Source organism: Nanorana parkeri, unplaced genomic scaffold (genome assembly GCF_000935625.1).
Source record: "Nanorana parkeri isolate BGI_ZX_2015 unplaced genomic scaffold, ASM93562v1 scaffold1008, whole genome shotgun sequence".
In the NCBI taxonomy this organism is placed as follows: Eukaryota; Metazoa; Chordata; class Amphibia; order Anura; family Dicroglossidae; genus Nanorana; species Nanorana parkeri.
This window is the reverse complement of record NW_017307276.1, coordinates 185,630-208,112: the sequence shown is the minus strand read 5'-3', so window position 1 is coordinate 208,112 and position 22,483 is coordinate 185,630. Positions and strand designations below refer to the sequence as shown.

General features: G+C 43.5%; 1 protein-coding gene across 1 annotated transcript in view; it reads right to left on the bottom strand.

Annotated features, from left to right (window-relative positions):
- The window catches only part of PIK3R4 (phosphoinositide-3-kinase regulatory subunit 4), a 60,505-nt gene extending 41,184 nt beyond the window's left edge, over positions 1-19,321 (bottom strand). The window contains exons 1-6 of the mRNA XM_018567114.1: positions 19,206-19,321; positions 15,241-16,002; positions 14,402-14,535; positions 13,650-14,232; positions 3,484-3,618; positions 1,982-2,203 (exon numbers count right to left, since the gene is read on the bottom strand). Of these exons, the coding sequence (XP_018422616.1) occupies positions 1,982-2,203; positions 3,484-3,618; positions 13,650-14,232; positions 14,402-14,535; positions 15,241-15,955 (1,789 nt within the window). The 5' untranslated portion in view covers positions 15,956-16,002; positions 19,206-19,321. The remainder of the gene's footprint in view (positions 1-1,981; positions 2,204-3,483; positions 3,619-13,649; positions 14,233-14,401; positions 14,536-15,240; positions 16,003-19,205) is intronic.
- Positions 19,322-22,483: the final 3,162 nt, after the last annotated feature.

Here is a 22,483-nt window from a genome sequence, read left to right as displayed (position 1 = left end):
CGAGGCTGAAGTGGATCCCGACAATTATGTTTGGATCCGCCCAGCTGCGGGAGTGACAGCTGGCTCTGCCTACCTAGAGGCAGAGCCAGCTGCACCCGCCCCCTCCCCCGTCCGTTCCGCCAGTCAGCGCTGGAGGATCGGAGCGAGGGGAATCCAGCCCTTCCCCTGTCACGGCAGAGAGCCGTGACAGGATCGAGAAGTGAGCGAACGCCGGTATGTGTTCGCTCACTTCCCGATCTACTGAGCCGACCTGTGACAGTCTCATTGTCACAGGTCGGCTGGAACTATGAGGTGAGTGAAAAGCACTCATCTCATAGTTCTCCTTTAATAGACATTAGGAAAGCAGTCTGAAGAAGTGAGCATTACATTTGAATGTTCGTTTGTCTAAGAAATATGACTTATTTACATTATCTTTCATAGTTGAACATCACCAAAAGCCCATCTGTATAACTATAATGTTTTACCCATTCTCTGTCAGACAAACTATCTTCCTTCATGTTTACAGCATTTTCCAATCTCTAAAGCCGATTTTGACCGATTCCCACTTCCACCCAAAATTCAAGTCATGGGTGGCCCTGTTGGCACCACTCAGCTCCACAAAAGCTGGTTGAAAAATCGAAGGAACTGGGTGGAAATTAGCGATGCACTGATACTGATACTAGTATTGGTGCTGATGCTGAGTATTTGGGTGAGTATGAGTATTTGGGTGAGTATGAGTATTTGGGTGATTACTCGCCCAAATGCTCCCATACTTACCACTGAGCTTTCCTCTGACCGACAGTGCCACGAAGGAACATGGAGCGGGCTTCCCAGCCAATTATGACTCGCTGCCCGGCTTCCTGATTGGTCGGGAAACCGGATCCATGCTGTTTGGCCGGATCCATGCTGATTGGCTGGGAAGGCTTCTGCCAATCAGCAACGAGCCAGCCAAACAGCATGGGGCCGGCTTCCCAGGCAATCAAGAAGCTTCTTGATTGCCCGGGAAGCTGGCTCTATGCTAGCAGAAGTACCGGTATCAGTACTCGGTATCATCGAGTATCAGAATGTCAGTTCTTTTACCTTTTTTATTTACATAGCATCACCTGGCTGTCATGTTGACAACCAGAAATTGGCAGCAAATGCAGGGAAGGAAGCGGCAGTGGGGACAGGGCATACTACATGTGTCCTGTGTACTTCAAATAATTTTTTGGGGGGTGTGTGTGTAGCATGCCCAATGTCCAAAACTAGTTAATGTTGGAAACAAGACGCATAAATAAAAGTTAGGAAGGAATATTAATAACACAGAAAATGTGAAGAAAATCTATAAAAGAAAGAAAAAGTTCTATAAACCAATAGAAATCCAAAGCAAAGAGATCAAGCTTGCAATTCATTAGAAACGTATGCACAAGTCTTTACTTTTACTTGAAGTGACACTAAACTCAAGAGTTTAATCTGAAAAATGCACTCAAATACATTAACTATTAATAAAAATGAATCTTATTTGTGTATATCTCAGTAGTAGATCCTCAAATCATCTCTGAATTGGTGCTGACACTGTCCTTCCTTCTGGAATGTGGCTACTTTTGTTCCTCACGGTCCCTGTGTGTGTTGTAAAGTAGCCATCATTCCAAGCCCGCTCCCATGATGGACGACAATCTCGCCTTTAGTGTACCAATTTGTATAAAAATTATAGTCTATCACAGGAGCGAGCTTGGAGCAGTGGTTACTTTACAACACACACAGGGACCATGAGAACAAAAGTAGCCACCCTCCAGAAGGAAGGACAGTGTCAGCACAAATTCAGAGATCATTTGAGGATCTACAGCCGAGTGATACACAAATAAGATACATTTTTGTTAATAGTTAAGGTGCTTGAATGCATTTTTAAGATTTAACTTCTGAATTTAGTGTCACTTTAATTTTTTGTTAGCTACTTGGGTAGTAGTCTGTATTAAACGTGTATATAGCTGATTAGTTAATTTTTGTATATTCGTGTACATACCTACAATGCTGTCAAAAAATGCTCCCCTAAGGTGCCAGTCATTTTTATCATTCAGAAAAGTGATCATATGAGAGAGAAGAACATCATTGGCTTTCTGTCGACCAAAAAACACACAAAGCCTGGTTATTCCATTTTCCATTAGTGTCTGTTTTACTATGTTCTCTGGGTCACTGAGCAACGTCACCACCTTCTGCTGGACCATCTCATGTAAAGCCTGCAATTCTGAGTAAACAAAAAACGATAGTGAGTGCTAATGCCACCATCCGTGTGTTTAAGTACCTTGTTCCAGTTAAAAAATAAATAAAAAAATAGGAACTTCCAAAAACATCTCTAGAATTCCCCCATATGCTTGATAACGACAATCTAAAGCTGGCTATAGATTCTAGAGCAGGTGTCCCAATTCACTCGGGGGCCATCCGACAAATGTATTTCTCCCATGGGGCCAAATTTCATACTTTAAAATAAAAATGTGATAACCTTACTAAATCAATCCTTTCGGCTAGGGTTTAGTGAAGACGCCGGCCGAAAGGATCCGAGTGTCGGCACAGGAGCAGCTATGCGGTCTGCATCCGACAGAGATGCACAGGGGTACACTTAGATACATAGGAGAACAGGTGGTACACTTGGAGCTACTGAAAAGCACATGGGTACACTTGGAGATACCGAGCAGAACAGGGGTACACTTGGAGATACAGAAGAGCATACTGCGCATTTTTGAGAGATCAATTTTATACAACATAGTTTTCAGTAATAATCTTGGAATTCGATGCATATTAATAACAGGAAAGAAACACAGACAGTCAAAACTGTGGTGTCCCTAGTGGTCAATGTAGACGTGCCCCATTGCATTGAAGGCCAGTGCAGGTAGTAAATCAGTTCGCCATTGCTCACTGCTCAAGACACCCCCTAAGAACCTCAGGTTGAGAAAGGCTGATGTAAGCAAAGCTTTTATATATTGTCTCTTTAATGCCCAACCCCTAACCCACTTATACTTTCCTTTACAGTGCTCCCTCCGCCACTATTCCCTCGGTTGCAGTTGCCGCAAAATACCAGCACCATTGCCTTGGTTTTGTGGGAGTATGTGACCTCCTATGTCCCCAATTATTGGCTCAGGTCCCCCACCCCCCACCCCCCGTTGGGGCTGGAATTGTTTTAAGCTGGACCTTTTGCTAGGCCCAAATACTTTTACATGGTGGAGAGTGAAACATCATCATCAGCATTTTATGGTGGCAGCGACAGAAGAAGCAGCACTATGAAGGCGAGTATGGGCTCTGTACAGTACAAGGAATAGGTTTTATAGAGAAACTTTGCCCCGAATAGGCAAGTTGACAGGGTCTCTTTAAAGACTTATTTAATGAGCTGCACATGACATGTTCTTACACTTTTCCCACTGCATTCCTTCTACTTTATTGTCATATCACAAATAATAATACAAACCATGGATCATCCCTGCTGTAAACTCTGTTGTATGTGAGACAGACAAAGCTATAATACAGACCTACCTGTGTCATAGCTCTCATTGGGGTGTGACGTCTCATCCAACTCCTCACTGCTGGGATCATTCTCCATGTTCAAGTTCTTCAGCTGGACCAGCTCCAAAAACCTTAGGGCAGTCTCTGCTAACAAAGCTATGTTCTCTTTAGGAAAGACCAATGTAAAGAAGGAACACAGGCAGTTATTACACAGTCTTATAAACTAAAGAAAGTACACAATGTTAAAAGAATCATAACAAAAAATACAATAAACTTCTAGAACTCCAATGTATATACTATATATAGAAATACATGGAGTATATAATACAGGAAATGGAAAGCAGAGGTGTTGAACGTTGTCTACCTTGCATGTACCTTCATTAATTTTACAAACCTGTCCACTAAATAAATCTGACAAGGCATAATAGGCAACACGTCTCCCATTAAATTTTCTTCAAATGTATGAAGTAGGCCTGTAAATATTCTTTGCTGCTTCAGGGCCCATTTACACTATGTGGTGCAATAACACACACTCTTACTTGTATGTTTCCAACATTCTTACTATATTTTCTTTTCAGGCCAAATATAATGCAATACTGCATTATGGTCACTAGAAAGAGATGAGGAGCATAGACAAATATATTTCTTTCCTATGCTCCTCAGCACTGCCTAGTTGTAATTATGCTGTATTACATTCGACCTGAAGAGAAAATATACTAAGAACGTTCGTTTTTATATTTTTCACAGAGACTTGCCGGATGAATGGCTTTGCAAATTGTTTATAAATAGACACTTAACCGTATATGTGCTGTAAGGAAGCCTGTACGAGTTCATCATGGTCCTGCCCTTAGGATTGTGTGCAAAAATGCCATAACCAGTAACACACATGCTGGTGGTCACACATGCAGATGTGTGCCTGGATATGTATGCATGCAAAAGTACGTGCAAACATGCTCGTGGTGTGCATGTTCCAGCATGCACGTGCACATTCTGCTCAATGGCGGCCTTTAAAATCCAGTGTGAACATTGAGTTATTTGCTGACTGGACTTCAGCTCTTTCCCGTCCCCATGCTATCTGTTCCTGTGTTTCCAGTTAAGCTGTGTATGACTCTGGCTCATGTTATTGACTTTGCTTCTAGACTTCTGATTTGGCATTTCACCTGTTCATCCGATTATCCCGTGTATGAGCTTGGCTTGTAATCTCGACCATGCTTCTGACTATCAATTTTGCATCTCGTCTGTGCATCTGATTCTTCTGTGTATGACCTAAGCCTTTGCCCACAACCTCCACTATCTGCTCTGCTCATCCCGGACTCCGCAGTCCTTGGCATCTTGTGCTCCTGCCATACTGGGTCTAGTCTCCAGTCTTTTCGGTGGCTTGCCCAGTTCCTGTGGCCATATCACCCTAGTCCTCGCACTCGAGCTTCAGCACACGGCACCGCCAAATAACTTTATCAGCACCCGTGCTTCCCCAAGTCCTCCCAACCCCCTGCTACCATCTCCAGGGAATTTTGACTTGTGGTAGCCCCTGCTCAGCTTGGTCTCCATCCAGGTACGTGACAGTACCAGTCAGCCATTAGGTCAATGTTCACACTGGGTTTTAAAGGCTGTCTGGCGCCAATGAGCAGAATGTGCAAGCGCATGCTAGAATATGCACACTGTGCTTACAAATACGAGCGCGTTTGCGTGTACCTTTGCACCTATTTCCACTCGGGCGTCTACTCGCATTTTCACATGTGTGACCACCAGCATGTGTGTGACTACCGGTTAAGACATGTTTGCATGCAATCCTAAGGGCAGGGCCGTGATGAACTCATACAGGCTTCTTGCTAAGTACCTTACATGTGCATTGGGGATTCAGTAGAAGTCATTGGCATTGCAATGCACATATACCTTGGTGATAATGTGCAATGTGGTAATGAATGGTAAAGTGTAAATGTTATTGCATATTACCACAACACAAAAGTAACTCTGTAATGAGTGATGTATAGGGACTAGTTTTGCATGCCCCCTTCTTAAAATGCTAGATGCCTGGCTGTGTCAGACCTAAGTATGTGTAAAGGATGGACACCGGCACTCCAAAGCAAATCCAGTATGTCTATTTATTCATGTACTTGTTGCAAATGCAAAACACCAGATACGTTTCGGTGTCTCACAGGATCCCTTTAATCAGGCAAACACCTGTTTGCCTGATGAAGGGGATGCAAAACACCAGATACAACGTTTCGGGGTCTCACAGGATCCCTTTCATCAGGCAAACACTTGTTTGCCTGATGAAGGGTATCCTGTGAAACCCCGAAACATTGTATCTGGTGTTTTGCATTTGCAACAAGTACGTGAATATATAGACTTACTGAATTTGCTTTTGAGTGCCGGTGTCCATTCTTTACTTATATTTTGATGGAAGCCACCCATTGACACCTGCTGCACCTTCTTATCTCATGGAGCAGTGGTTCGGAGTGCGATGGGTACACGGACTGTAGACTCGAGTATGTTTCACAGGCTTGGCTGTAAAGCTGATTTGGGTGTTCTGAATCACAGACTCAAAACACGTATACAGATCAGGAAAGAGAAAGGACCACTCAAATCGGCACACTTACTCCGGCTCAATGAAGCAAAGTGGTGATGCAAGAGCATTGCAGACAGACAACCAGCATTAAAATTAGAAGTCAGCAATGATAGTCTGCATGTTTCTCTCATGGCAAGTTCACATTATCTACATTAATTTAGACCCCGAAACATTAATTTCGAAGGAAATTGTTGATTGCATAATAAAAAAAAACTACATAGCATAGGATTTTCCCTTCTGATCAGATGCCGAGTCATTTTCATAGTATTGCTTTGCCTGTTTCTAGTTTCCTTATTTGCTCACAAAAAGAGAATACTTCCTCTGCATTTAGCTGACTTGAGAGGATGATGTTTGTTTGCAATGACATAAGACACTGCGATTATACACGCTTTGTTCCTTGTGTCTAATGAGGTCACTTTACAGTAGTGTTTATAAGCCTGTCCTCGCATCCCAGCAACACTGCATATTATAAGGGTCATTGCACATATGCACAGATGGAGTATTTAGTGTCTCAGCAATGTGATTTTGTTAGCCGTGTGGATATCCACAGACCATGAATAATTAGTAGAACTTGAGGACAAGCTGTCTAGGGTCATGTGATGCTCACAATATGACTGCACTAATCCAGCTACATAAGATCCCACCTGTTCTGAAACACTTTTATTAGTGGATGAACACAAATTGGTTACCACACTGATAATTATTTATGCCTTAAAATGTTAACATACCACCAACTATTCACTATCAATACTCTAAACAATGTGCACAATCCCAGCAGTGCACTCATTGGAGGTTACCAAGGGTCAATTGATTGCTTGATATGCAGCTCATGGCATGTCTAAAGGTGGCCATACACTGTACAACCATCGCAAGACCTTAGTCTTGCGATGGTTGTAAAGTGATTTAAAAAAAGGTACGATCTGCCCATCGTGGACAGGCAGATCGTACTCTCGATCATCGCAAGCCCGCCCCCCTGAGGGGCGGCCTTCCGATGACCGCAATGCTGAACGGGCAGTGTGCGAGTGCGCACACCGGCCCGTTCGGCATTTGTCTCCCGAGCACCGTTCACACCAGCCGAAAATCTTACGATTTTCGGCTGGTTTTCTAGCGTGCTGCTTAGACAAAAGACGTGCGACCATACAGTAGAAACGGTCGCACGTCTTCGTTCACACTGCTCGATTCTCGTACGATCGTGGGATTTCCCGCGATTCTCGTACGAGAATCGAGCAGTGTATGGGCACCTTTAGACATGGGCTGTGCTGTTTTAAAAACACAGCTAATCTTTAACCGTTTTGCTGCTTATGTCGGAACAGAAATGTTTCCCGCTGGCCAGCTCAGTAGGCCTTAACGTCCTTGGAATTCCCTTCTGCTAAAAGCTCATGGTTTCTTCAGCAACCATGAACTTATAAACAGAATTGGATCCATTGACTCTGCTGAATAAACAAATAGCGGTGATCAGTGGCTGAGTGGCCCTGGATGCAGTCCATGTGTCCATGGCCACTCATACATCCCTGTATGCATGGCACCGATTGGATCTGCGGTTACATGCATACAGCAGACATATGCTGCTTCTTGACACTGTATGACCCTTTGTAGCTGTGTTAATGAAGCCTAAACCCCACACACAAACAAATTACACACACAATACACATTGTTGTAATGCTGTTATGTGTGTTGGTACACCAACACACTGAAGGCCAATGTTGGCGTGCATTATGGTGCACTGTTGTGCATTGTGCACATGTGCTGCAGTGTGTTATTATAATCCAGTGCTGGATTTTTTTTTTTTCCTGAACTTTATTAAAATGACATTAATTCAACTGTATGCGCGGCAGAACTTCCATATTCAGGAAATAGGTCATAAGCAGGTGCCTATTCATGCAGATACACCAAAGCATCATTGTTTACCCAACCACGGACGTGTGCAGCTATTTTATTCTATGACCCGGTGTATGCACCACCTGCAGCTCCAGGAGCAGGGAAATATGCAAGGATTTTTACACACAAACACACAAAGCTCAAAAACAATGTTTGTGCCATGAATCCTTACAGTTTTGAATACCTTCAATTCTCACAGTTTAGCAAAAAGGCATGCTTTCACATTTACAAATAATTGCTACTTATTAACTCAATGCAGTTTAGGCTTTTAGATTTAGTAGGAATGTTGGTAGCTATATTGTATTTGTTTTTGCTAATAATGATTTTAGTGCATTGTTAATACAATATTGTTTTGATAAACATTTGCGCAATTATCACAAGACCTACAAAATCAGTAGCGCCATCTTTGTATTCTACAGATCCCATGCTTATAGAAAATGTATGAAAGTAAAAAATAAAAAAAAACTCTGAATGGGAAGAAAAAAAATGGTTTGGCCAGCTGACATTAAAAGTAGAGCACAGGGCCTGGCAGCAAAAGGGTTAAACTGTGATTTTATTTTCCTAAATGTGCCGAGAATGCTATTAAATGGCAAAATCTAGTGAATTTTGAGTAACAATTTTTAAGTAAGGCCTCTTTTACACCTGTGTTAAAATCAGGCATTAGAGAAGAGTTTTTAACACCCATGTGGGAAAATGCAATAGCAACCACCCAGTGCTATTCACACATGGGCATTAGCGTTGTGTTGCTGTGTGTCAAAAAATAGAGCGCATGTCGCGGTCTGGAAGCATTGCCGCTGAACATATGCCTCCATTGAAGTATTTTAAAACGCCCCTCAAATGCTCAGTTAATGTTCCTATAGCATTTTGTGGGCATTTAGGAAGCGTTGCACAGGTATTTTAGGAGAGGCATAGGAGGTTTTGCAATCCCAGAAACCACTGGGGAATTATAGAGTGAGTGGACATAGCAGGTGCAGATACCACTTTCTGTCTGCACACAGCCAGCAAGAGGACAGCTTCTAGCCAGGTACTTGCCACCTGTGACAGCCTGACCGATGCCACCCTGTAGTGCCAGCTGTAATCAGTGTCATCCAACGCAGTGCCAGCCATACCAGTGGTAGCTTAGCAGTGCCAGCCATACCATTACCAGGCATTGCAAGTACGAGACAGAACCGGTCATGGCTGAAATAAATGTTGCACGGTTAATTCAAGCAGTTGAGCAATATTCCGAATTGTATGACCCAAGGCTGTCCAACTACTGCTACTACTACTGCGACTTCTTCAAAAAAAAAAACAGAAGTGTGGCCACTGCAGGTCATTTCCCCTTACTACATAACTTAACCCTTTAACACTCTCACCTACTTACACGGCATGTTGCAAGCGTTTTTGATCCTTCCTTAATGCCTTGTTATCACTATAGGCATGTTAATCAGCCTTGCCCCTTAATTCAATTCTCAACGCACGTGTGAAAGAACCCTTTTTGTTGCAAAATTTACATAAAAGTAATTTTTGATGTGACACGTTTTACAAGCTTGCTGATCCTTACTCTCATCTGCAAACTTTCTCGGGGTCAGTGAATCAAAGTATTGATGAATGAGGGTTGGCAATAACAGCCAAGCAACTAGTACTAGAATGGGAGATCAGCCACGATAGCCTGCATGTTTCTTTCAGGACAGGTTCACTTTATCTACATTCATTTAGGAGAAGGAACTGATTGCATAATAAAATAAAAACAACATAGCAGAAGAATTTTCATATAATTAAGCTTAGTTTTTTTTCTAGTTTCCTTATTTGCTCACAAAAAGAGAATACTTCCTCTGCATTTAGCTGACTTTGTAGAGGATTTTGTTTGTTTGCACTGACATTACACACTGTGATTATACACGCTTTGTTCCTTGTGTCTAATGAGGTCACTTTAGAGCAGAGTTTATAAGCCTGTCCTCACATCCCAGCAACACTGCATGTTATAAGGGTCATCTCCCATATGCACAGATGGAGTATTTAGTGTCTCAGCAATTTGATTTAGTTACCCATGTGGATATCCACAGACCATGAACCTTTGGTAGAACTTGAGGACAAGTTGTCCTAAAGGGTCATGTGATGGCCACAACATGATGGCATTATTGCGGGTCACAGATTCAGTAATCAGTGACTCAGCAATTTTATTTAGTTGACCGTGGAGATATCTGCAAAACATGAACCGTTTCTAGGCAGGGATGCACATTACCCCCCATTATCTTCATTCTGACAATAGGGTTTTCCTATGCATGCTTAGAAGTGATCCTAAAGCTGGCCATACACCTATAGATTATCTGTAGATTTTCTATGGTCAGATGGCTGTCAAAATACCTGAACAATCAGATTGGGTGCAGGCATCGTTCAGGTATTTTGAGAGCCAGCAGGGCCGACTAGCAAGATACTGAAGCTTGGTCCAGCGGGAGATTCCTCCATCCACACAGTTTAGTGTAGATGGAGGAATCTGTTGCACTTTTTCCATCTGATCTGACCACAGAAAATCTGCAGATAATCTATAGGTGTACGGCCAGCTTAATACCCAAGGCTTTCTAGTCAAGGACAAGATGTATAAAATTGTGGCTTTCAAAGATCATAATCTAACTTGATCGAGGCCTTTAAACCTTTGGAATCCTCTACAATCACATGAACTTCTCCAAGTCTTAGACCCTTAAATTTACCCTCTCTGGTGACATGGTGGTGCAATGTCAACAAGAATTCCCTTTTATGTAGAACTGAACGTCAGATCACTTATCTGGGGATATAACTTTCAGCAGATTTAAGCCGGATACAACTTATCGAATTTCAGCCAGTTCTTGAAACTCACACTGTGGGCGCCGCTGTCGGCACCCATCCAGACGGTATCTGTTCGGATCAAGTAATCAAAGGAGCTGGTTGGGAAATTCTCAGCCAAAGGTAGCTGGCAGCCAGTCAGTTGCAGAGCCCGTTTGGGTATGTGACAGTGGCTGACGGCTGATGCAAGCATGACAGCAGTACTGAGGCATGGTGCTGTGATTTTTTTCAAGAAGCTTTCTGCTTCCTACCAGCCATGATCTGCTTGTATTACTGACATGATGGCATCAGTATTCCTCTCTCTAGAACCGTGGCAGGGATGGGGGGAGTCAGTGAGGCGATGGCCATGCTCACAGAAAGCGAACAGAGGTGACCAGTCACTATCAAAAAACAAAACATTGGCTAGGCAGAAGGGTCACCTTTTCAAGGATGTTGTGCAGCCCAGGTGCACTTAGAAATTAAAAGATACATAGAGATGTGACACTATGCCACAAATCTACTAATTAACTTTCATTTATTGTGCCCAGAATTCAGCTTAAAATGCACTCAGAAGGTCCCCGGAATGAAACCCAAAAAGGGGGGAAAAAATTTAACAGGCTTAAAACACAGCAGACATGTTTTTACCACATGTCAAAACAATGTGTTGTGTGAACAGCTCCAGTGGATTCATTTTTATTTTTAACATATGCTTGCCCACTAGCACTAGGATCCAGAGACTGCAGAAATACTTACCTTTTCAAGAGCTTTGATCTTTATGTTTCTACCATCTGACTGCTGCTTGCAGATCTGAGCAGTGGTGTGGGCAAGATATGGGCGAGGTAAACATAGCCAATCAATGCCTCTGTCTCACAGAGACCCGCCTTCCGCTCAGAACTGAAAGCAGAGATCTGAAAAAACAGCAAAGATTTAAATAAGTAAGCATTTGTGTGCTCCCAGGGTTCTGTGTGAGTTTTCCCATGTCCAAAGTTTAGTTTTATAGAGCATGACCTTTAAAGTGACACTAAATTCAGGAGTTAAATCCTAAAATAGTACTTTAACTATTTACAAAAATGTAACTTATTTGTGTATCACTCAGCTGTAGATCCTCAAATGTTCTCTGAATTTGTGCTGACACTGTCCTTCCTTCTGGAGGGTGGATACTTTTGTTCCCCTGTGTGTGTTGTAAAGTAGCCACCGCTTCAAGCTCACTACCATGATGTAGTACAATCTTGATACAAATGAGTAAACTAAACATGAGAGTGATACACAAATAAGCTACATTTTTCTTAATAATGAAGGTACTTGAATGCATTTTTAAGATTTAAAGGAGAACTATGGGGGTTCTATCTTTTCTTTATTATTGCATTCCTTAGGCTAAATAAGTAAATTGTGTAATTTACTCCTATTAGCCAAAATGCACCCTAAGCCTGTAAACCCTTCTTTAAGATGGTGGGCGGGGCTAAGCACCACAATGAGGAGAGATCCCGACAATACTGTCGGGATCCTCCCCACTGATCGTCGTCACTGTGACTGACTGATTCTTGAGAGCTGCTGCGCGTCCACGAATATATGGACATGCGCAGCAGCTCTGTGGACGCAGCTCTCTCCTTACCTGCCCATCCCCGTCCTCTGTGCCAGCCTTCCAGACACGCTGCTTGATCCCTTGAGCCCTCTTTCCCCTCTCTCATCAGCGATCCCCAGTGATTTTAGTATGTCAGTGTCACACAGGGCAGGGAGAGAGGGAGAGAGAGAGAGAGAGAAAGAGAGAGGCACCCTTTCTCTCTCTCTTCTTCATTTATCACATATGGGCAAGTCCATATATGGTGACTGATTTCACTGGGGATCCCCCTGCTGATCGGATGCTTACCGGTCTGCAGCGATCGCCAGTGACATCATTCACCATATATGGACTTGCCCATATGTGGTAAATACTGAAGAGAAAGCACTCTTTCCCCTCTCTCATCAGCGATCCCCAGTGATTTGATTGATGTCAGCGTCACACAGGGCAGGGAGAGAGAGATAGGAGAAGGAGCCCTCTCTCTCTCCATCATTTACCACATATGGGCAAGTCCATATATGATGAATGATGTCACTGGGGATCCCTGCTGATCGGATGCTTGCCAGTCTGCAGGGATACCCAGTGACATCATTCACCATGTATGGACTTGCCCATTTCTGGCAAATGATGATGCTGCCTTTTCACTTAAGACTCCGCCTCCCGCTCACAAATGCCAGTGTGCACAATGATAGGAAGCGCGGCCACAGCAATGGGATAATTTTTTTTAAAGCTGTGGGCGGGCTGGATCAACGGTTAACGCCCCCTAAGAGGAAAGGAGCTCTGAGCAGGGTTGAAGACGGCCATTTACTACAGGTTTTGAGAATTTTATATGTGATGTGCTGAGACTTTAGAAAAAAGGAAGAATGCTACTACAATCAAGGTAAGCGGTATTTTTATTTGCCCTTAAGTCATAATTCTCCTTTAACTCCTGAGTTCAGCATCAGGTTAAAGCTGATTGTCTCATTTTTGCCCTAAAGTGCAAGTATGCACATTTATCTTGAAAGTGTGCCCTTCTCCAGTCCTCAGCACTGTTCCCCACTGTTGCCATCTCTACCGCTGATACTTGTGGGTTCTTGGAAGTTCTCTTTGGCCATAGGGTGGCCACTGATGATGCAACTCCTGCACATGCGCACAGGAGTTACATCCTCCACAGTGCCTGGCCAGTTCACGGCATCGTACAGGTGCTGTGAATAGACAGAGTGTGTACACTGTACGGCACATTCGCCATACAGTGTACACAAAAATAAACCGCTGGGGGAGAGAGGAAGACATTTTTTTTGACAGAAGAGACAAAATCCTTACCTCCCAGAGATTTTTATTTTTTCACCGTTACTTCTGCTTTAAAAGGGGGATTGCATGTAAAATGAAATAACATTAGGAAATGTGCAGCCATAATCAGCTTTTACTCACCTGCATATGCTAGCCTCACAATAGTTGCTTCATCCTGAGCCAGATGGGCTATGCCAGGTAAGATGTACTCTGGGTAAATATTGATATCATTCCTAGGCACCTCCTTGACCAAGGCTAACACTTTGGTCAATGTCCTCACAGCCTCGGCTTTTACCCTGGGCACAGAGTCATTACTAAAGTGAAGCAGATATGGAGTGATGCGATCCAGTAAAATCTCAACACTTAAACGTGGAGCAAGGTGTAGAATGAGTTCTAGGGCAGCCAGTTTAGAGTCACAGTACTTTAGTGTCTGCAAACAGGAGGTAATTACTGAGACCAAGATAAGGAGGCCATTGTCTTTGGTCTCGCCCTCTGCTTTTTCACTCTGGTCATCTCCGCACAAGTTATGGATAATATTATCCAAATCCTTTCGGATAACCAGGATGCGTTCGTCAGCAGAGTTAAAAGTTTCTTTAGCAAACTGGGCCATGTATGGCTGCAGAAAGGAGTAGAAGATCTCGGGGAATGCATTGCCCTTCTGTTGTTTGAGGTAATCTTCAGCTGCCAATCGCTTTTCAGGCTCGCGGCGGATCATTTGTGTGACCTTCGAAAGACAATAAAGAAACATATTACTCTATGTAGAATCTGTTTTATTCACTAGTGGTCAGTGATGCAATGCATGACCATTAGTAAGGTGCACTGTAGTGCTATTCAGAAAAATTGGCACCTATGCACGCGTTACTACACGTAGTGATTCTTTGTCCATGACTTACCAGTTGTCTGATATAGCCGTCTTCAATTTTGCTCAATACTTGATCTGGTGAAAACTGCCCTTTTTTGTAAGCTAAAAGCTGTGAAAAGTCAAATAAGGGAACTCCTTCTGAGAACAGTTCTGCTATTACACACCCTGCCAAAGAAAAACAAAATCTATCAGTATACAAACAGCACAGTCTCTTCTTACTTCTTTAGTTAAAGTGGGCCTTTACCCCCTTTTACTAAAAATCACATCAGTATGCAGCTCTGCATGCTGATTTAAAATCATCTTACATTCATTAGTTAAACACACTTGTTTTTCATTTGCTTACAAATAGACTTCATCTACTTCCTGCTCCGGTTCTGGCACAAATGATGAAAGTCCCAAAGCGTTGCATCTTGGGAAGGTTACATCAGCAGAGCATTGCTGGGAAATCTCATGAGATCTCAGGGAAAGGCATTTTCCTCCCCTGAGATGATGTTCATGGTCACATGTCCTAGTTACATATCTAGTCACATGTGCCAGAGTTCCAGGAAGTAAAGGGAGATCTAGTAATCTGCCCTTAGTTAACATGGCCACTGTCCCTTGTGATCTTGTACTGGACAGGAAGTTCAGGGAAGCTGTGCTGAGAGAGGAGGAGCTGTTTGGAAACATGATGACTGTAAGTGCTTGGGCAAAAATGTAAAGAAATACTTTGCTGGGCAATGTAGATTTCTTTGGTCAGGATTTATTATTGAAAATAATCTTTGAGCGTAATACTACTTTAGGAAGCATCTGCCAGCCTCGTACTTATGTCATATGTCCAGCAGTGTAGCCAGCATTCACACAGTTTAGCAGTCTATGCTTCAATATAAGTACCTGCAGAGAAGATATCCATTGCTCGCTTAAGATCTCCTCGAGTCCGTTGGTTGTTGTTCGTCAGATCCACCAGAGGTGTAGATGGGTCCTCTGTGGAAAAAGTACTTCCATCCACAAACCTTTCTGGGGCTATATAACAAGTTCGTCTCCGGGAGGTATCAAAGAAGTAATTAAAATCTGCAGGGTTATCTTCTGGAAGATATGTTGGCTTGAAACTTGCAAAATCTGTGAGTAGGACCCAGTTCCAACTGGTAACCATTACATTTTCTGTCTTGATATCTCCATGGCACACTCCAGATTTGTGTGCCTGGTCCACAGCAGTCAGGATCTGGAATGCAATCCATCGCTTCTCAATGTTGTTGAGAAAAGGCCGGGTACTTATACGGTCATACAGGTTATCCCTGGCATATTGTCTGAAGAGTAAAGCCGCTTTTTCATTCAGGGTAAACTTCTGAAAAGGAAGGCAGTTCTGGGAAGAGCAAAGCCGAATTTTTAATTCCTCGAGTTCCTGCTTATAGTTTGTGAGTGGAAGAGACGGGTCCTGGATAGCGAATACTTTGACCACAACCAAACCTTCACGGTGCTTGGCTCGAGCGACCTTGAAGAACCGCGTACTTCCCAGCCTCTTGTCATACTCAAAATCATGGATGTCTGAAAAATAGCTATCCACAGACAAGATCTGAGATGGGGCAATTCCTGCTAACTGGTTGCCCATGATGTCTTCACTTTTTTCATCTGTAGCCAGGTGAAACTACAAGTTGTCTGAAATACAAAAAGAAACAAAGATACATTTCATTTTGTAAACTTGTTTAATAAGAGACGTTTTGACCACAATAAGGACATGCTGTATAGCTTAAAGTGACATTAAACCCTCAGATTTTTTAACATAAACCAATACTGTAATGTGTGCCTTACTGTAATCCATGGTTGTTTCCCTTCTCTTTGCTGCTCTTCTTTTTAAATCCTCATGTCTTCTCATGCTCTGCAGAACTTCCCTTTTCAGCTCAGGGCCTCTTCCTGTAGTGCTGGCTCAGGTTTCAAGCCTATAGAAACGTATACACAGACACCGTGTATCCATTCCTGAGACAAGGCAGTCTGCTGCAAAACAGAAGTTCTGCAGAGCATGAGAACAGATACAGATTTAAAAGAAAGAGCAGCAAAGAGAATGGAAACAACCATGCATTACAGTAAGGCACACATTACAGTATTGTTTTATGTTAAAAAATCTGAAGGTTTAATGTCACTTTAAAGGATAATTAAAGCCTCCGTTTTTTTTGCATAGATCTACTGCTAGCAAGCAGTAGATCTATGCAAAAAGTGTACACAAAAAAAACAAAAACCGCTTTAAAAGAGGATAATACTCACCTGTGTCTTCCCTGCGCGCTCCCGTCCGAAAATGTGAAGATCCTCGGGTGGCCGCAGAGCATCTTGGGGCGGGCGCATGCGCAGTTCACATTTTCGGCCAGGACGCGAGGAGAGACCCAAGATAAGTCTATGGACGCGTGCACCCGCATGCAGACACCGTGGGACAGGAAGTGCCAGCAAGGACAGAGGAATCAGCGCTGGAGGGACAGATGAAAACATCAGGAAAGAAGAAGATTGGATTAAGAAACATCATTTAAGGTAAGTGCTGACATTAACATGGGGAAAAAAGTGACTTAAATGTCACTTTAAGTTTGTACTGTACTGAGAAAATAGATAGGCTCCCATTGCTAAATGTACGTTTTTGGAAATGCTAGTTGTCTGGCTGTCATTTTGATCCAAAGGCTTAAATACATTAAAGCAAAGCAACAATGCAGCTCCACCAGCTGAACATACTCTCCCTCCCTTTACTCACTTGGCCAAGTGTTGCAACTTGGAACTTAATGTTGAACTCTGGGCACAATAATCTGAACAGTCTGTTTTCTTCCTCTAAAGCCACCTACAATAGTGTACTCTTCCTTCTTCATCCCGCAAATGTTCTTTACAAGCAGGTGGAAGTCCAGCTCCCACTGTACTTTCCTGCCTGCTCAGATGTAAACACTGCAGGGCTTATAGACCCCAACGCTATGGGTCCATCTCTGCCTACCTCTCCTCCTGACGAGTCACAAAACACACACCCCCTGGTTTCTCTTTGTGAATGGGCAGGAGAAGTGGGAGGCAGAGATGCAACTTTTGAGCTGTGTTCCACAAGGAAACTTTGAGAAGTGTAAATTACAGCAGGTGGATTTAGACTTAATTATAAGTTTAATGTGTCCATAGTTGGTCTTTAAAGAGGAACTTCCCCCCATGTGTGCTTTTTAGATCTCCTCTTACCTTCTTCATAGGGGTTATCCACAATAAAAATACTCACATGCTCAGAGAATCTGGAGTTGTCCTGCTGTGATCCACCAGTCTGCTGCTCCATGTCAGCCTCAGTGCTGCCATCTTCCTTTCTAACATCGTCAGAGGCAGCTGTCTCTTCCTGGTTCTTGCAGCCAGCCCCCTGATGACCTGCCACCAGGTCCGCCCTCCGTTAGCTGCTGTGGAAACTCCTGAAGCCTCCTGGAATACGTGACATGCCCAGGAGACTTCAGGAGAAGGGTACGTGTGATTCTCACCTAGGCAAGAATGGGGCAGGTTGGAGTAAAAAAACAAAACAATAGTCGGCTTTTAGGATTGGAGGGGCGAGAAGATGGCAGTGATGTAAACCACAGGGGAGGGGTGCGGTCAGAATTTTGAGCGGGCTTGAGCAATCTCAGATGAACTGGATTCACACCAAGCCCAAGCTCGTCACTGTTTGAAATGTACAAGTGATCTGCTCCAGTCTTAGTAAATTCCCATCCATGTATCTTTCTCCCAGCGTAAAGGAATGTAAGAAATGCATGTGATGCTACTTAAAGCTAAACTCTGGAATAAGTAACTAACGTCTAAGGGCCCATTCACACATCTAGCGGTGACCTGCATTGTACTGCACCGGGTCACTATTGTTTTACACTGTATGTATCCCATTCACACTACAATGCAGCGAGTGCTGCAATAAAATGCAAACATACTGCGCACCGTATGCCACCACAGAGCACCAAATGCCAGCACAGTGCACTACACTGCTGTGTGGGGACCTGAATGGAGTGCTCACACTGCACACTACCAAAAACTTGTAAACAGCAATGTGCAATACAACACATAAAACTGGAGCTGTCACAATGGACTAGCCCATCCACGGAAAGGCAAGTGGGCAGGCTAGTGTGAACTGACCCTGAATACAGGAAGCATGTGCATTCTTACTTTTATCTTGGTGTGCTTTGTGTATTTCTTCCAGATCTGTGTAGTAATCCAGTGTGAAACTTTGCCTCTGTGCAGGAGCTCCCTGTAATAAAGACCAGTCACTGCTGCTCTCTCTCCCTGCGTAGGATGACTGGTCTAGTCTCCGCCCCCTCCTGTAGTTTTTGGCAGGCAGTCTGTAGTGAGTGAAGCCACAACTGCACAGCAGGCTGTGTGCAGCCCAGTGATGAAGTTACCTCCAGGTAATATCTGGGTTTGTCCAGGCATCTGGTGCACACATAGTTGATGTATATCCGTTATGGCTATAGAGCAATATATTTCAATAAAAGTTTTTGTGCCCGGAGTTCAGCTTTAAAACACATTTTTATGTACCTGACCCAGTGCAAGTAGAAGAAGTTCTAACTTTTCTCACACTTCTAGCTGTTTCATGTCAGTGACTAAGAATAATATTAGTATAGGCACAGCCAAGCCACTGTGACTATGCAATGCAGCTATTATATAACAAGTAATCCAAACAATGTTCTCCTATAACATGAGCCAGAGTAGGCACAACCACAGGAGGGGGGGAAGAGTACAGCGGTGCCAGTCACCGATCAGGCTGTCACGTGACCTGTGTTGTGCACTATGTCAGGCACTGTCATAGACAATACACAGGTCCATCAGGCACGGGGAGCACACTGGCGCTTTAATGGAAGGAGCGGTGGAAACATGGACCGTCATACCTTAGACGCCGCTCCACATCCGGCTTTTATATCCCGTTATACCGGGTGACTTCCCCGTACTCCGGAAGCTCTTGGAGGAATTTAGGGTATACCGTCCCTTCCCCGGCTGGCCTGAATCTCCGCCCATTTCCTGATTCCTGGCCAATAGGCAGGCAACGAATGATAGACCAATAGCAGCGCGCCTAGGACTCACAGTACATCAGCTGATCTGGCTGCTGGCGGTGCGGGCTGTGATTGGTTGATGGACTATGGCAGGAAGTTCAAAGTTCCTTCCTCTGTCTGTATTCTGTAAACATTACGGATTGTAGAGAGGAAAAGCAGCTTCCGCTGCGAGAATGTGATCACTGGTTGGAGTTCATACTAGGAGTCGTGTGTATGTTTTTTTAATAATAATGTACACTTCTTTGTAAAAGAAAAATTGTGCATTCATTATTTTTTTGCAATGAAGCCAGTAAAGCATTGCAGTCGTGCTCAGTAGAATGTGGGTGCAATGCTCTGACTCCTGCAGACTCTTCCTCCCGTCCATTTTCGTACCTTGGTATGGACATTTAGCAACATGGATAGAAGGAAGTGCCAATGGACTACAAGTGCGGTGATATCACCATGTTTGTAATCCATTGAGCACTAGAAGTCCCTCTGCTGCGGTGGCTAATGGGACTTGTAGTTTCTGCAATCGCAAAGCCTGTTAAAGGATCAATGAATGGATTATGTGGGTGTGAGGGCAAAGCCATATACAGCTGTGCCAAATTCAAACGTGTAAAGAAGCCTATAGGGAGAGGGAGATCTGTTATCTATGTTTCATGTTAGATCCTAAATATGGATGTAACATGAAACATGTTCAGAGAGGTACACTCAGTCTTTAACCACTTATAGAAGAACCCTGGGCATAACTTTATTAACCCTTGCAGTGGGGCTACCTACAAACTGCAAGGGTTAACTGCTCGTTTTTGTGTAGGTGCTAGATAAAAAGTTGCACTTACCCGATCCTCAGAGCTGTGTCCCTGCTTCCTCGCTCTAAAGCTTGTCTCCTCCTACGCTGCAGCATTGAAATGTTCCTCAGCATCCTCACAGCTATACACTGTCAGGGGGATTTATCAAAACGGCAGCAGAGAAAATCTGGAGTGCATGGTAACCAATCGGCTTCAAATCTTTTATTCTTAAATGAACAAACTGAAAAGAGAATCTGATTGGTTGCCATGGGCACCTGCCCCGGATTCTGCCTGCTCCAGTTTGGATACATTCTTCTCTCTGTATAGAATGTGATGGTTTACGGGACCTTAGACCGCTGCAGCAGAGGGGGAGAGAGGCTGGAAGGAGTGTATATAACATTTTTTAGCACCTAGACAAAAACGAGCAGTTAGCCCCCTCTAAAAGGCTTCATAAAAGTTTTGCCCAGAGTTCTTCTTTAGGTCTCATTCACAGGAGAAAAGGCCGGCGCGTACAGCTCCATGCTGCGCGCACTGCTGTAAAAGCTCCTGGGAAGGACAGGTGCTGCGTGTGATAAGTACGCAGCCCATGTCCCTATCTATGGGAGTATGCGGCCGTAGGCCGCCCTACACTCACCCGAACTGCACGTCTCAGCGTGTGTCCGTACTCGTACGCTGACGGGATAGATCCTGTCTGCGTCGAGCCGGAAAACCCGTACGGACCTGCACTTGGGGTGAGCTTAGGGCGGCATACGGCCGCATACTCCCATAGAGAAGGATTCGGGCTGCATACTTATCACACGCAGCGCCTGTCCTGCCCAGTACGGCCACGCACAGAGCTGTATGTGCCGTGTTTTCTCGTGCAAATGAGGCCTTAAGAGAGGACCTTTATCCTTTTCTTTAAAATAACAACAAGCACACCTTTAGAAATGTTTAGTAATGACAACCTACAAACACATACTCCTAGATAATTGCCAACTTTGTATTCTTCTCCTATCAGCACTGCCACACACTTGTTCGGCTCATTGTGTTGTTACTCCCTTCCCCTTTCGGAGCTTTACCACGGGCATTGCAGGAGGCTGATACCACTGCTTACACTGCTTGGTTAGACTATACATTTAACCATTTCAGCTCTTTGGATGGGTCTGGTAAATCTAGTGGGTACAATAGACTCTTTGCTACAGCCATGAGCTTGTTTCTATTTTGCTTTTATGTAAAAGTGATCTGAGCAACTGTAGAGCTACCCAAATACTTTTACATGACTTGCAGGTGATTCCCCTCAACCCCCTACCACCATGGGTCCTGGGCTTTGCTGCTACGCCAGAGAACCCCAGACCCCAATGAATAGTGTCAGCATAGTGAGCTGATACTTGAGGAACATCTGTTCCTTGATCAGCTCTGAGCATTTCCAGATTCAAAATCTGCACTTTCAGAGTCAAAATCCCGACTGGAATGTTGGGTAAAGATCTTATGGAGCACAATTCTGTGCTCGTTTGGTTGTAGGAGAGGGAAGGGGAGACATTAGTGGTCTAATAGACCCCTGACGTCTCCATAAAGAGTACCTGTCACCTGCCCAATGCTATCACATAGGGGGATTGTTATCCCCCATGTGATAGAAATAGAGTTATGTAAAAAATTTAAAACAGTGTTGAAAAATGTAAAATATAATAAATAAAAACAAAAACAAAATTTAAAAGCACCCTTGACGCCTTGCATGCACACATACAAATGAAAGCGCGCATATAAGGCAGGCATGTGTAAGTACACCTTTGTGCAACACATATTAAATATTTCAGCACACAACGGAGTGAGAAAAATAATTCTAGGTCCCACATTTTCAGTTAATTCTCATTTAAAGCACCACCTACTTCATTTTCAGTATTGTTTATACTTTGTTGTCGTTTTATGGGCACACAGTTTTGAGGTTTGACATATTTGATATCTATCTAATCAACACAACCTTGTCTTTTGTTTGGTACAAAAAAAATAGGGATTACATTTTGTTTTTGTTCACTAAAATTCATTTTACTGTGAATTTTTTACTTAAAATGTAGATGTGATAAACAGTTTGACAAATATTGTGCAACATAAAAAAACTACCATCTTTTTATTCTACAGTGCCTGTGATTTTCAAAATATAGTGGAGTGGGCAAGATTGATATAGTGTAGTTCCCCTATCTGCCCACTAGATGTCACTATAGGTAATAGTAAGTGTTTGTGACTCTAGGAGTCACTGTAGGAGTTAAATGCCAGCCCTGCCCTCTAGGAGCTCTATCATACTGGGCATACCTTCTATTGTGAATAGCCCGTACAGCAGCCCTTCAGTTCAACTGAACGGAAGGGCAGAGGCGG